This window comes from Tachypleus tridentatus, chromosome 13 (assembly GCF_004210375.1).
Source record: "Tachypleus tridentatus isolate NWPU-2018 chromosome 13, ASM421037v1, whole genome shotgun sequence".
Classification (NCBI taxonomy): Eukaryota; Metazoa; Arthropoda; class Merostomata; order Xiphosura; family Limulidae; genus Tachypleus; species Tachypleus tridentatus.
In genome coordinates, this window is record NC_134837.1 from 247,077,411 (window position 1) to 247,093,697 (window position 16,287).

At 31.0% G+C, this 16,287-nt stretch overlaps 2 protein-coding genes across 2 annotated transcripts in view; both read right to left on the bottom strand.

The window, feature by feature from the left end:
- Positions 1-10,095, bottom strand: part of LOC143236500 (uncharacterized) — a 92,189-nt gene extending 82,094 nt beyond the window's left edge. Inside the window, exons 1-4 of the mRNA XM_076474799.1 lie at positions 10,061-10,095; positions 8,473-8,538; positions 2,310-2,476; positions 624-772 (exon numbers count right to left, since the gene is read on the bottom strand). Coding sequence (XP_076330914.1) covers positions 624-772; positions 2,310-2,476; positions 8,473-8,538; positions 10,061-10,095 — 417 coding nt within the window. The remainder of the gene's footprint in view (positions 1-623; positions 773-2,309; positions 2,477-8,472; positions 8,539-10,060) is intronic.
- A 105-nt stretch (positions 10,096-10,200) lies between these two features.
- On the bottom strand, positions 10,201-15,873 carry LOC143236501 (uncharacterized). The gene is made up of 4 exons (XM_076474800.1): positions 15,681-15,873; positions 15,137-15,465; positions 13,200-13,368; positions 10,201-10,310 (listed from the first exon to the last, which is right to left on the bottom strand). Exons 1-4 carry the CDS (start codon positions 15,871-15,873, stop codon positions 10,201-10,203), a joined length of 801 nt encoding a protein of 266 aa, XP_076330915.1.
- Between the last annotated feature and the right edge of the window lie 414 nt (positions 15,874-16,287).

Here is a 16,287-nt window from a genome sequence, read left to right on the forward strand (position 1 = left end):
TCTTAATGTTCTTGATTGTAAGACTTACAAACGTTAACTGTTGTTTAACGTTAATGTTAGAGAAGGATGATTCACTGTAATTATGTTACCGTATTGAAAATGATGTATACTGTTCAGTATATTTTTTACGTCTAGGGAAAGTACTAGAAACATAACTAATTCTTATAATTTTAAGAATCATGTTAAAACAATAAAATAGGTCAAAACTATACAAAACAAGACAGATAATTTATGTATGAAATGAGAAAACCATGAATAAAAGTAGCTATAAGAAGTGTTTGGCATATTAGGCGTTGTGAAGCTCAAACTAATTATATAAAATAACTTCCGAGTAAAAGTACGCAACAAGAATCTGAAAACTGTGGTTGAAACAACATGTATAATAGCATATGTATATTAATAGTAATTTCCCAATAGGATTATTATCCAGAAGAAGAAGAATGATTATTTATTTTGTTTTTTTATAAATCTTTTAACATTTTTTTTAATTATACAACAGCATTTTTTCATTGCTACACAATTACTTAGAACATCTCTATGGGTTACAAAACGAATTATCATTGCCTATTTATAATCTTGAAAACAGGTACAAGCTACAATTTGTTTTGTAACTCACGTCTTACCTTGCTTGACACATTAAATTTTGGGACAAGATGACAAGTAAATACAGATATATTCCGTATATTTTTTCCAATGATCATAATTTTTGAAAGTTCATACTTCTTGTTAACATCCAAGCAGTAATTTTTATGTAGCTTAATCGTGAAACAATCTAAGAAGATAAAATAAAACCATATTATACTGTGACATTAGTAAGTAAGCTCGTTTTAGATTCTTTAATTTACAATTATTAGTAATCGATGTTTTCAAGGCGAAACAATGTTTGACAATAAAATGGTTTACAACTCTTACTGTCAACAACATCATTTACATAAAAAACAGACACAGAGAAACGTTTCGTAATTTTACAGTTTCCATCTTCAGTATCTTAATCCCAATTTAAAGAAGTCATGTCACACCTAAATAAATTACAAAATATATTGCTACATTAATAATAATTCAAATAAAACTGAAATACATAGAACGTTGAGGAGTAATAATACATGTCATTGAAGACAATTACCTACAATTTGAAAAATCTGAAATGTGTACAAATTTAAGCATCTTCTAAAATTATGTTATCATTAAAATATATTAAAACGTTTTAAACAAAACAATGTTATAATTATTCTCTGGCTTATTATTCATAAAATCTTCGAACTATTCAGAACTTACTTCGACGTATTTGTGTCAGTTACTATCATTTCACATGTGGTACTACAAAATACCCGCGCTCCCAACAACAGTAAAGACCTTTTTTGCAACAATAATGATTCACATTTTCTTTGCATTATTAAATTTCGTGCAGAGCTAAATGAGATATGTCTACGACAAATTATTTTACAGAGACTTACTACGATACAAAAATTAAAATAGTCAACATAGCAAATTGTCAAGTCTGCAGTTACTCTTAACACACAAGTGTTTTGAGTGAAGGAATGAACATTGGTTTTCAGAGATCCTAAAGAATGTCTGAAATACGCCATCTTATACAAGGTACTGATCCAGCGACCAGATTATCTTCCAAATGTATTGAAAACACATCATTTGGGTCCAGAGTACATAAAAGAGAGCATCTCCAAACTATTCCAGGACCGCCTGCGAAGTCTGCCTTTTCTACTAGCTTTAAACCTGATAGAAATGCAATGATAAACTAATAAATTCACATATAACATGCATCGATATAAGATACTGTTTGTAACAGTTTCACTAACAGCGGTAATTCAAGACTTAGAAGTATAATTTTCCTGTCAACTGATTTGAATGTTCATGTATAGATATATATCGATCCTCATTTTTTGGCAGAAATGACAAACACTTTTTCTTGCTTTCATAAATTCCCCTAGATCCACGATCAGCTACTTCATAATCGAAGCAAGAAACGCACATAAGTCTTGCTCAGTAAAAACAGATACTCACAAGCGACTTATGAATTACACTTTACGGCAAACGTTTGAAATCAAGATACAAGAAACCAGCTATTTAATATGATATTATCTAGAGGGATGATAATAGGCTTATATCATTGAAGAAGAGACAAAGCTCATATTATGTTCAGTAATGGTTAAACGACTTTGGCCTTTTGTATATAATTGGTAGTTTTGATATCTGTGGAATCTCTGATTTCTTTATGTGCAAGGAACTTACATTCATAATATAAGCTGTTATTTTATATATATTGTTACAAAATAACCAATTTATTAACATACCGATTTCATGATCTGGACTTCTACATTTTCCACAGGAATCTAGTATCGATCCACTGTTTGGAATACCATCACAACCAACACATTCATCGTTTCCATGACATACACCACAGTGATCTTGTCCGAAATCTGGTAGCAATCCTGTATTTCCTCCAACGCAATGACCACAACTGTAAAATCACAAAAACCAAAACAAACAATAGGTTATGAAGGTATGAGCTTTTTTAATGAAATGCATAAGTGTTGATAATACGAATAATTATTACTCTTAATTTATATGTAACGTCATAGAGCAAATAATATCAAGCTCTTGCATAAGAAATGTAGGAATTTCACGTTCAAACTTGAAACTCAATATCTGGTGACCAAAAAAAGAAATAAAATCGTCAATTTTTCAGAATAATATAGTATATTGTCCGGTTCATTTAAAGTGTTCACTTTTTTCTTATTTCAGAAGACATTTTTATTCAGTTTTGTCACTATGGGTAAGTTCCTCACTGAAACAGCGGAAAGTCGACGGATTTACAACGCTAAAATCAGGGGTTCGATTCCCCTCGGTGGACTCAGCAGGTAGCTCAATATGGCTTTGCTATAAGAAAACACACACATACACACAAGGGGTAAAATTGTTATTAGTGTAATTTACTTGTACGAGTTCAAGCTTGGTCAAAATGAAGCGACAGCTGCTTCTAACATCAAATATGCATTTGGTGATGCCACAGCTACTGATTTAGGAATTAGTGCTGGTGTAGGAGATTTCACTCTGGAGGCATAGACTTTGAGGCCGCTATGAGACAGCTATTAATAAGGAAGTATTTAAGATCTTAACCGAATCGGATACCCGTCAAATCGTGTAAGAATTTGCTGACAAACTTAATCTTCATTATTTAATAATTTTCCTATATCTTGAAGCAATTGGTAAGTTGATAAAGCTTTTGAAATGGGTACCTCAAGAACTGACTGAAAACCATTAAGTAAAACTATTTGAAATTTGTTCCTCACTTCTTAGTCACAAGTCGATTCTTTAAGATCCGGGCAGTGACTTTACAATAAAGAAGCGCCACAACATTTGCCAAAACTGGCTCTGCACCCTAAAACACTTATGTTCAGTGTTTGGTGATCATCAGCGAATTTGATTTATTGTTCATTATTCATTTTTAAATCTAACAGAAACAATCACAGCAGAAAATTATTTAATTATGCATCAACTGTTGTCACGAAAATATCCAATGACAGTAGACCCATACTACTTTTAAAAAATGCTCCATCTCATGTCTCACAGGTTGCTGTCCAAAAACTAAACACCTTTTAGTATATTTTTCCACTATAGATTATCACTTCTTTAAACATCTGGACATTTTAAAGGAAAAAGTTTGCAAACCTAAGGTCAGTGGAAAGTTTCTTTAGAGACTTCATTTCATCAAAAGACGCCTAGTTATCTAAATATTGCACTTCTAAAGTTCAAATCATTGGCAAAAGTGTATTGAGTCCGATGAAGCTTATTTCGATTAAATAAATAAAAATATGTACTTGTTTCACATTTTCCTTTAGAAATAAGACATTTTATATGTTGACATCCTAATTTTCACTGCTGGCCAAAATCTTGCCATTGTACATAAAGAAAAAATATGCATTTTGCGTTGTTAGACTCAACCACTTATTTGAGTAAAGCTTCGAAAGATGAAAATAAGAAAAAAAAAAAACAACACTTTTTTAGCATTTAATATGGAAAATGTGAACACTTAGGAAATTGCAGTAAAATTTCTACTTATATATTTTACCGACCTATTATGCATTGTTTTACTGCAATTAAAAAGGTGATTAAATCTCCATGTTTTGATCCAAGAACATTACATTAAGCATGCTGAGAGGAAGTCCTTATTTAGTTTCAGTTGTCTAGTGAAGCCTTGTGAGATATTATTATCTTTCAATGATTCTTTCCACTAATAACCTGAAGTGTTGCTTCTCATCAATATGTAAGTAGAAGCAATTGAGTTCTCAAACTGCAATTATTATTACATATTAATACTTAATTTCAAACATAATTGAAATATTAAAAAGTATTTATTTAGCACGCATCTTACTAATAATCTAATTTCAAGTTTATGATTAAAGCAGTAATATCAACACACCAAATTCCACAAATCTCGGCTTGAACAATAGCTCTGATTCAAAAAGATATTCGTTAAAGTTAATTTGTTGATCCGTTAAAAGAAACTGATAGAAAACGTAAATTACTTATGTATATTGTTTGTTTGTTTGAATTTCGCACAAAGCTACTTGAGGGTTATCTGTGTTAGCCGTCCCTAATTTAGCAGTGTAAGACTAGAGGGAAGGCAGCTAGTCATCACCACCTACCGCCAACTCTTGGGCTACTCTTATACCAACAAATAGTGGGATTGACTGTCACATTATAATGCCCCCACGGCTGAAAGGGCAAGTATGTTTGGAGCGACGCGGATGCGAACGCCGCAACCCTCAGATTACGAGTCGCACGCCTCAACGCGCTTGGCCATGCCGGGCCGTCACTTGTGTGTAATAATTCAACTTAAAATCACATTAATTGAATGAAAACAGTTAAAGAATGATTAAAATTTTCTCTATTTTATTATTAATAATTAATTTAATATTTATTAAATATTTTTAGCATTTCACAGAAATATACGCAGCCTTTATTTCACTGTATATCTTTTTATTTAAAATGTGTTTGGAGATTTAATATTCCACTCATAAGATAGGTAAGACAAGTGAAATGAGTGAGTAAAGAATACCTTGATATCGAGAACAATATGATTATATTTTCTAGATATTACATTTTCCACAGCATTCACTGCATTTTTCTGATGTATAACAAAATAATGGAATGATGTTGAGCAATTACAAGAGAAATGTATTTCACGATAAAGCCTAAAATCTCATTTTTTTGTTTTTCTATCTGGTAGTTATCTGTCACTATAAATAATTGTGTGTCAAGAAAAAAACTAATTGGATACCAACGAACTTCTGTTCATAACTATGTTAATTTGAATCTTATTAACTGCTTAACTGGAGAAGAAGCTAGCTGATAACCCCGATTTTTACAATTATAAGCTCTGAAGCTTATGACAGAAACACCTACAGCAGCTAACTGTTATATAAAATTTAACCTCATTGTGTATCCAAAATCTAACATAAGACTATATTCAATTTTTCCGAAGAAACTGATAGGTATAAATTGTAAAAATTACCAACTTCCAGCTATGTTCGTGTAAATTATTCTAGCTGTAACACTTTTAAATGTATACGAAAAACAGTAACTTATTAAATTTTCTCATGTTTTTACATATTACATTTTAAAGAATCCGTTTTTTGCGAGTTTTATCAGATATTTATATCAAGGGTCATCATATCAGTAAATTATCCTGTTTTGAACAGGAGTCACGTTTAAATTTAAACGAAATATTATTACGTAAAGCAATAAATCATATATATATATAACCAAAATTAATACACGTAGTACGTGGAATATATTATACATCGCGAATATATGGTATTGCAATATTACTGAAGAAAGATATTTACAGCTTTTTAAATAGGGCGATAATAATTTAAAATTTTATTTGTCTTATTTTAAAATGTTCTAAGCAAGCATAAAAAACACAACAAATATCTAGGACAATAAGTAAATAATGAAACATTTTCTAGTCATTATTTAAATATTACCAGAAAATACAAATCGATATTTTGGAGAAGAGTAAAATAATTTTACTCGAACTTCTTAGCTAATTGTACATGTGCTTACCTTTAAAATAATAATGATATTTATTTCTATAAACTTACAGATGAAATATCTGTGATCAACGCTGTACGCTATAATGTAGTAGAACATTCACGCAATATGCAATACAACACACGTAAAAGATATGAAAAAAATTGTATTAAACAACATTAATATCATCCACAAAAATGATTCAAATAAAGATGAACGTCTATCAGAGGTTTCGAGACATACTGATAGACTGTAGGTAAAATAATATACTACAATTCAATACCGTCCATGTCTCCAATATCACGTTTTTAAACAACAATATTCCTACTTATAATTAAAGGACAAAAAAAACAATGTTCGTAACATTACAGGAGGTGGACAAAAAAAGTGGTCTACCCCTTGGAAATGTTAATTTTTTCGATCTTTTATTAGCTAGCAGAAAAGTATTTATAACTACTTGTTTTCAGAACGCATTCAACGAAATATGTTAAAATATGATCTCAAATCCTAATTTTAACAGCGGCTCTTGTAAATACTTGAACTTTCATGGTTTTATTTACATTTTATCATAAAAAAATGTCGTACAACTCCATTACTTTCTGAGATATTGTTATTACAATTGTTCATACCACGTTCCGAGCATCGGTTCTCGTGCAATCCCCGAAGCTAAGCAACATCAGGCCCGCTTAGTATTTGAGAGGGTGACTACTTGGGAAATATCGGCTGATGATGACGTTTTCTTTAAATATGCCCGGCATGGCCAGGTAGGTTATGGCGTGGGACTTGTAATCTGAGGGTTGCGCCTTTCAACTGTGAGAGCGTTATAATATAACGGTCAATCGCACTATTCGTTGGTAAAAGAGTAGCCCAAGAGTTGGCGGTGGGTGGTGATGACTAGCTGCCTGCCCTCTAGTCTTACACTGCTGAATTAGAGACGACTAGCGCAGATAGCCCTCAAGTAGCTTTGCGCGAAATTCAAAAAACAAACTTATTCCAATTAGCCAAGTTTCTCTGCAGTAATCAAACGTAAAAATGAAACTTAGAATAACATAAACCAGTTTCACAAGTTTATATTTAGTCGTCATACCCTAGGATTTAGTACTGCTTTACATTGACGTGGCATGCTTTCAATTAGTTTATGCAGACATTCCTGAGTGATTGACTGCTATCTTTCTATGAGTACTTCAGAAAGTTCATCTTTCTTGTTTGACTTGTTATATTTCGTTAATTGACATAACTCAGACTATAAAGTTTCAATCGGATTGATATGAGATGATTGAACTGATTATTTTATAACATTAATACTTATATTTCTAAGGTAGCTTTAAACAACTCCACAACTGCAGAGAAAATGTTTGATTATTTTGTAGGCTAATTGTAATAAAAAGATCCAATAAACTACAGCAGATGTACACACTACATATTTTATGAGAGAATGTAACTAAACTTTTTAGAAGTTCAGACATAATAAATTAATATTTCCAAAGAACTACTTTTTTTGTCCACCCCCTGAATATCATCAGTTGAAGATACAACTTAAAATCAAGATAAAATAAGAGAATCTCTTTTATTGAGTTTGATTGAACTATCCTATTATTCATGGATAGTTTTAAACGTGTTTGTTTGGAGTTAAGCGTAAAGCTGCACAATAGGTTATCCCTTATCTACCAACTACGGGTATCAAAACCCATTTTCAGCGGTATGAGTCCGCAGACATACCGCTGTGCCAGTGGGGAGCCGCTAGAAAGAGGGGAAAGGCATAGCAGTCTGAAAAATGTTTGAGCCTACTCAATAACGTTAAAAAACCGATATCAAATAAATTCTCGCTTGTCTTGTTTCGTATATTAAATCATTAGACAATTCGATCGTAGTGGTGCGTTTATAGCAGGAAACTATAAAATACGATGCATCAGGAAATGCTTCAGCTGTTATTGCTAACATAGTAGATAAAAATTGATAAGAATAAATATCCAGTTTGAACATTTTGGTTTTAAATAGTTAATCAATAGTTAATACTTTTTATTTTGTCAATTAAACATTTTAATGTCAAGTTTCATTAATTATTTTTTTCAATATTTAATTCGTTTTATTTCATAAATTATATATATATATGCTCTTAATTTTCTCCATGTTTTAAACGTAGTAGACAAACAAACTATTTTCAGTATATTTCATAGTTTTGTGTTTGAAACGTTTCCAGCAATAGAAGTTTTAAATATTAATTTAATGTTGAAAAAACAAGTAATATTTATTACGATATTTTAAAAGTCATTTTGAAATACCTGGTGTTTCACTGGTCGACGGCTTTACAGTTAATATTTAGTGTGATTCAAATATGTACGAGTACACGTACACGTTTCTAAATCTTCAGGACTTTTTTATTTAATAAATAAATATGAAGAGTAAAAATCTAATTACCTGTTAAGATAAGTTGAAGCATTTCCCACTTCCTTACAAGGAAAGAAAGCTTCTCCGTCTTCTTTCCTGTTACGTGTGAAATATAAACAAAATCAGATAGTCTTGGAAATGGTTGTATCTTTCATTTGAAACAGTCATATCATTAATAAAATATGTTTACAAGAAAAGAGTAGTTGAGCAACACCATAGTTTTTCAGTGACTGAGACACGTAACTTGTGTTAAAACTAATAGCTGAAATAATGATTTATGTAATCAAAAAAGTGCTAGAAGGACCATGGCAACAAAATAATAAGAAGTATAGTCTAATGTTAATGCTTTAACAATCATGTTGTCACAATAAACACAAGAATATGTACATTAAAGTTAGAGAATTAAAACAGGGGTTCAGCATGACACAATGAAGAACTGCACGTTCCTACAGTATTATTGTTTACGATGAAGTTAGTCACAACCTTATGTTACAACATAAGAATAAAGTGTATTTCCATTCGGATCTTGCCTCAGTAGTTTAACAGTTTTGAAACCTCGAACATTTGATTCATTAACAGCAGTTTATATACAGCAACATATTTTTTTTGTTTCGACTATTTCACGACTCATCAGGTTTAAGATTAATTTTCCATAGTTAAACAAGGATATACTAAACAAGATTATTCTTTACTCATTTCCTAGACCAACTTCGTTTACTAAATTTCGAAATTAGAAACTCTAACGTTCAGTTCATAATTTCTGCAATATATAAATATTTTAGTAACCGAATAAACCATTTACATAAATATATATATATATATTATATATTTAATTTGTTGAGACATAATGTTTGAATAATGAAGAAAGTTTCTGGCGTGAACAGCCTTGGCATTCCACACACCACCTTAACAGAAGATTTATATTAATTTGTAAATATCTATTCAAACCTAAGAAATATTAAGAATAATAACAAAAGTAGAAATACTCAAAAACTACGAACAAAATGTTTATAGTTGGTCAAATATTTTAACACATAAAGTGAGTAAAATTATTTTATATTAAAAACAAAACAAAATGTTATTTCGATTAAGGTACCTTATAAATACTTCTCTTCATAAGAAATCGTGCTTACTTTTAGAAATCATCTTACCTCATTTAAAATCATTTTACCTTGTTTCTTAATGATGACAAATTCTTTACATAAGTTTTGACTGTGTATACTTATTAATTCTTCTCCTACAGGTTTAGACAAACCGAATCGCATATATTATGCTAGAACATACTATACTGAGTTTCGTGTGTATAAGTATTAATGATGAATGTCATTTTATTTTCTTTGCCAATGATCCTCAGCTGACAGTTTATTATTTCCTTACATGATGTAATTTTTTCCAGTTTATTTACTAGGTTAGTTTCTGATATAGTAATTTCATTGAAAAAGGAAAATGTGTTTCCTGCTGTAACATGGGTTTATAGTGCTGTTTTCTAAGAGGTGTTCAGAGTTTCCATTGAAATATTTGTTTATTTCTTATTTACGTGTACATATTGAATACGAGTTTAGCTTTCGTACTTTAAATAAAGTTTAGTAAACCTTTGCAAATTCTGGATGTAATTTACCTGAAAATATAAGACGCATTGGCTTTCATGGCCATCAAGCCACATTTTTTGGCTACGAATAAAATAATTATATACAAACTAAAATGTGTAAAAATTATTCAAATTTTAAAATTTCTTACCCAAGACATACTTCCTTTCCTTCAAAAAAGAAGCATGGTATTTTGACCTCCACAAACTTCTAAACAATCTCTGTGTTGAGAATTAGATGAATTTCTTTTGTCAACGCAAATACCACAGTCGTATGTTGAATCTGGCACAAAATAACAATGTTTGAAAACATAATTGAGATGATTTTGATGAAGTTTACTATATTCAGCAATAGGTTGTCTAGGCATCACTGTAAAACAGGTATTTTCAGATATTTTGGAATAGTTTGATTATAATAGATTTGTGAATAATGATTTAACCAACTAAAATTATGCTAATTTTTGTAAAAAAAATAATATTTTCATAAACATCAGGAACTACAAGACATTGGACTTAAATGTGAATAGTCACGTTGACGTTTTACACATATTTTTAGGTAGATTGTGAAATTATCAAATTTATAAAACACCATTTTTCTAACAAATTTGACCTGTTGATAAAAATACTATTTATAAATTCAAACATTTTTTTCAAAAATATCTTGTATTAATCAAAATACCAATTTTAGCTGTTATTTTTGTGTAATTCAACAACCTGTATTTCTTTATGTGATAAATAGACCTCCCAAGGAAGGTTTTGCTTGTCCAAACATTCACTAACGTGTTTATCACCCGTATCGCCCAATGAATGGAAGAATAATAACCTGGTTTTTTCTTGTTGCATGTATTTCTTGATTTGGTTATCCAAGTACACCATCTTTATACCATAAACACAGGAGGGTGTGAGGTCCTAATGCTAGTCAATTGAGGCTACCGTTTAATAGTATTGAAAAGGTGCTTGCAAGATTCTGGCGTTGTTCTAATTTTTCATTTTCCTAGCGTAGTATCTCATCTTATTATGGTTGAAATTATTAAGCACCGAGTTCGTTTTTTTCATATGTAAAACTGACATTATAAAATATAAATGAAAATTATCGAAAGTTCTAAAGATACTAAGTTAACATCTTCAACACTACTACGTTTTTTATATAATTTGTTATTAAAAAAAGTCTATTTCTGAGATGTCAGAAAAAATTCTAAAATCGTCAATTAAAAGATTCATTTGTGGGTAGTTTTTGGTTGCAATATCTTCTCCAAGATTCTTAATCTAGTAGGGATATACCCACTGAAGTGAAGTATCGAAATATTTTGAGCTCCTCAAAAGCGATTAATCTTAAGATAGAAGTATATTTAAAATTCCAGTCGAGAAACTATCTGGTGTCTTTATTAGGGCATTTTAACTGTCGGGTGAATCTACACTTCACAACTCTGTTGCATGAGCCAAACTAATATTTTCTTTTTTGACATTCTACATTAGAATGTGTACCTGGAGAAGTAATTGTAGGCTACCTGTACTGCAAAATTAGGCCATGAATTCTAAGCCATCTGTTGTGTTTTACTAACAAAAGTTTGCACTGTAAAACATATTGTCATGTTATTTGAGCTTGTGTTCGTTTTAATGGCAGAAGTTATTGATTTTATCCTATCTATAGAGTACAATAGAAAATGAATGGCATCAAATTAAATACAAACAAATTTGCCAATCTCCACAAATCCAACCAAAGTGCATTGAACACAACTAAATAAAATGTTATTACAATCAACAGCGCAAATACATTTTCAAGAGTACTTTTATTTCTACTTACGTAAGACTACCTCATGTACTCCACAACCGTATTGGACTCCCAAACTACACAAACCTAGTTGTCCATGAAGAACCATAAATTTGACATATAAATCATTAAAATACAACTTAGACAGACATACTATGGAGGTATTTTCCTTTCCGCGCATGTAAATACACCGGATCATTTTATAAAGGTTTTGCTATCAGTAAGCACATACTCTTTTACGAAGACGCCATTTACCTTCGAGCTACATTTTGTTAATTAAACTATGAAGACTATATGGTTAGTTTCGATTTATTCTTTATCTTCATTGAAGTTCCAGCCATAAACACCTGTAACATAGCTTTAGAATTTTACATCAAAGACCCCAACCTCAACAATGAGTTAAAACTATAAAAGCATTTACTACTTCCAAAACTAATTTTACGTTCAACAACCAAAACTTCATAAATATAAATAACTTATACATGGGAATCTCATGTAAATAATCTTAAGAAACATCTTTATCACACATAGTCAGTTTCAAGCTAACTGTTCAGCTTTACATTCACCGCCATACTGATGGGGACCTGTAGATGGTACATTTGCCAGATTCACATCTATAGAACATGCAGATAGGTTTTTTTAACCACACTAGCTCCGTACATCCAAATATTAAGTTCACCATTAAATAGGAGAAAGATAAACAAATAACTCTTCTAAACTTCACAAATTTCCCTCGTGGTATAGCGGTATGTTTGCGGGACTCTACCACTAGAAACCAGGTTTCAATACCCATGGTGAGCAGAACATAGATAGTCTATGTTTCGAACAAACAGTGTCATAAGAGCAGAACCACATTTTAAAAACAAATTTGAAACATAGAATTAAGAAATTAAAAAACGCCGTAGAAAAATACGAAGTATAGAAATCAGTATCAGCAGAGTAGGTGATGAAACACTTCGTAAGTAATACTAAGTTATCTACTAACAGGTAAAATTTAAAACTGAAGTAAATATAGAGAAACTACTGAAATTAAATATATATATATATCACATCAAACAATGAAACTCGTCCAAGTCTAAAAGAATAAGGTACTCAATACATGTTTTGTAATTCTGAGCAGTTAGACCTAGATGCTGTTTGTTGTTTGTAAATAATTATATCTGTATACGTCCAAACAATAAGTGTACCATTACTCCTGAGTTATGTCATAGGTCACGGAAATATATATGTAGTCTTTTTTTAGTGCAAGTCCCTTTTTTAATGACTATTTGTAGTGTAAAGATTTCAACGTAGAATTCCTTTTAAATGAAAATAAAAAATATCAATATTTTTGTATAGACGTATAAATTGTGGAAACACAGTTACAATGACTGTTTACATATATTTTTTTCTAACCCTCACCACCATAAAGAATCCCGCGACAATCCAGACATGACGTTCCATCACTACCACATACACCACATTTATCCAGGTGAAGAAACTGATGAATTACGGGTCCGTTTGAACAGTCGAATTCAACGCCATACAGGAAAGATGCCATTGGGCTTAGTAATTTTGATTCTGAAAATATCTATAAAATCGCACAAAAAGAGAATAAAAATATCCAACGATAAATAATATTTACACACTGACATTATATTAAGAAGATTTATATCAGAGATAGTTATGTCTATAAAATGCTCTTGAGGTTCAAATGTCAAGTCAAAAGAAGTAACTTAAATTCAACTTGGGTGAAGTTCTTATTTACATTTGAAAAAATAATCTCTAGACTCATATATCTCTGATTTTTAGTATAACGTATATTATCAAGTTGATTTTAAATTTTGATCATCTAACACAAACGTGTCAAATATCTAGTGATTGAAAAATGGCAAAAGAAATAATGCGTTAAAACGAAATGTTACATGTTGTACCAATATAATATTGTATTAATTAAAATTTAATAACATTAGTACAATAATTATTACCATACATATTTCTGTGAGTAGTGTGGCGACAAGAATAAGGTAAACAAGTTTTATATCAACACACTGTATACTCACACCCTTGAAGATACTTAAATTACAGTAAGATTCAAAATATGAACAGTTGACTGAATCTAAAAAACTGAAGTTTACAGATATTGATAAATACCAGTTAGATTTCCCATCTAAATCAGACTCAGATTCTCTTCAATAGAGAATCTACAAATTTCGTTAATTTTTACGAATAAGCAATTAATATAAAACGCTTTTTATCTTACATAGCATACTCGCTTCTGCATAGTTTATCTTAAGGCTTGGATGAGAAAACTAAAAAAAACTTGGCTTTAAATGCGCTTTTCAACCGTTTCTAAGAATCCTGGAAATAAATTTCGTATAAAGAAATTTTAATACAACAATATCAAGCAAACGAATTACATTTTAAATGCAAATAATTTATCGCTAAGTCGAAATTAAAATTATTCGTATTTATTATTTTTAATTAATGTCACCTTTCACTAAGCCAGTTTAAAAGAACGATTTTTAATACAATTTTTTTAAATTGAAATAATTTAAGATCGTCGTTTTAAGAAAATACATTTTATCTTGCGATATTTCTATGTGATGTCTCCCGATTGGTCATTTATGGTACTTAAGTTCATAACGCGAGCATTTATTGTGTATATATAGATAGGTTTGGTTTTTGAAATTTCGCACAAAGCTACTCGAGGGCTATCTGTGCTAACCGTCCCTAATTTAGCAGTGTAAGACTAGAGGGAAGGCAGCTAGTCATCACCACCCACCGCCAACTCTTGGGCTACTCTTTTACCAACGAAAAGTGGGATTGATCGTAACATTATAACGCCCTGACGGCTGGGAGGGCAAGCATGTTTGGCGCGACGCGGGCACGAACCCGCGACCCTCGGATTACGAGTCGCGCGCCTTACACGCTTAGCCATGCCGGGCCGTATATATAGATAGTTATAATTATACATTAGTAACACACATAATTCAGAAGTTCAAAGCTTGATTTAAAATGGATTTATCACATTTGAACAGGTCAAAACCCTAAAGTGCCAAATAGGAAAAACATATCTGTTCAAAACTGCAGTTTCACACATAACTTTTGTGTTAAATTTCGATTCACACCCGCAAGATACACATGTTGTTTCGATAAGCTATTTCTGTCAGTATAATATCCAAGATTAACTTTCACTTATAACCTTATGCTTATTCATTCAGTGAGCATACAAAGTACCTACGAGCTTTTGATTAACCGAATAAAAAATTCTCAATATACGTGATCGAGAGAAAGTATATTATTACAGATTAAATAACCATTTGTTTGCGTATTCAACGAGCATAGTATATACTTACCTGTTCACAGGTCGACAGCTCTAAATGTAAGATGTTATCAGACCATGTCTCTGTCATATCCCAGACTGTGAAAATAAGACGTGGTAATTTCGCTCCTTCCGCAAGAGAAATTAGTGATGTCTTATTTGTTTGGTCAAGTCTAATTAAAAAATTGGAAGGGATTAAACGAAACACGGCATGCTGTTGATGTTCTTGTTGTTGAGGAAACAAATACTGACATATATTGATGGGTTCGAAGATTTGTTCAACATCAAGTTCCAATTTCTCCTCTTGTTCACTTTTTATAAGGCTTTGCCATTCACTATTTGGTGCCTTAAATTCCCAGTTACCTTAAAAACATAGATGTTCATCAAGTTCTTTGTTTGTGTTTTTCAGGTATAATTTCATTATGTCTTAATCATCTGCATACCAAAATGTTGTCATATATTTAAAAAACATGTGTATTAGTTTTCTACGAGACAATCAAAACTATCACATTCAATTGTTATTATTTTTAAACTTCAAAATATTTTGATTAATTCGGTTTTCACTGGAAACAACTTACCTAAAGTATCTTGATTGTTTAATAGCACAGCCATTCCAAGATTCTCATTATCAAAGTCAGAATAAAAAGAAGCCACGACACTGAAGACTAAAACACCTTCTCTTAGCACTGAAGATGAAAATAATGTATTCGAATGTCTTTTAAAATCATAGAATGGGGCGATAATTTCCTTCTTTGCCTGCAATAATGACATGCACCGTAACGTTTATATTATATAATGTGAGTTTTGAAAGTTATTTAATCCATTCTTACAAGTGAGTTAAAAAATGAACCAAATTAGCTTCAAAAACTACAAAATTAGATATAATTAATATTATATTAAGTATAAATAAATCAATTTTTGCTAACTATGAATAACTGCTACTACCTGTCCGATTTATTCTTACCAGTATCACTAACTATAAAAAGGTTTATTTCCTTTATCACTCTGTCGATAACGCTTGGACGTTTCTTTTCTGGTGATGCTCAATAAATTAATCGTCGCTTAGCAACAAAACTATCGCATGATTATTCTAAAATCAACTGCTTATGTTGAAAGCTTGATATTCATGTTTCATTGATGTCGAGAAAACCCACTTGTAGAGAAATATATATGCAAAAACGGCTC

Excerpts from the sequence above, each read along its gene's own strand:
- LOC143236501 (XM_076474800.1), bottom strand. The coding sequence starts at position 15,873 with ATGTCATTATTGCAGGCAAAGAAGGAAATTATCGCCCCATTCTATGAT. Across the intron at positions 13,369-15,136 it reads AGCTGTCGACCTGTGAACAG|ATATTTTCAGAATCAAAATT; the intron begins GTAAGTATATAC and ends GCGATTTTATAG. Across the intron at positions 10,311-13,199 it reads TCGCGGGATTCTTTATGGTG|ATTCAACATACGACTGTGGT; the intron begins GTGAGGGTTAGA and ends ATTTTGTGCCAG.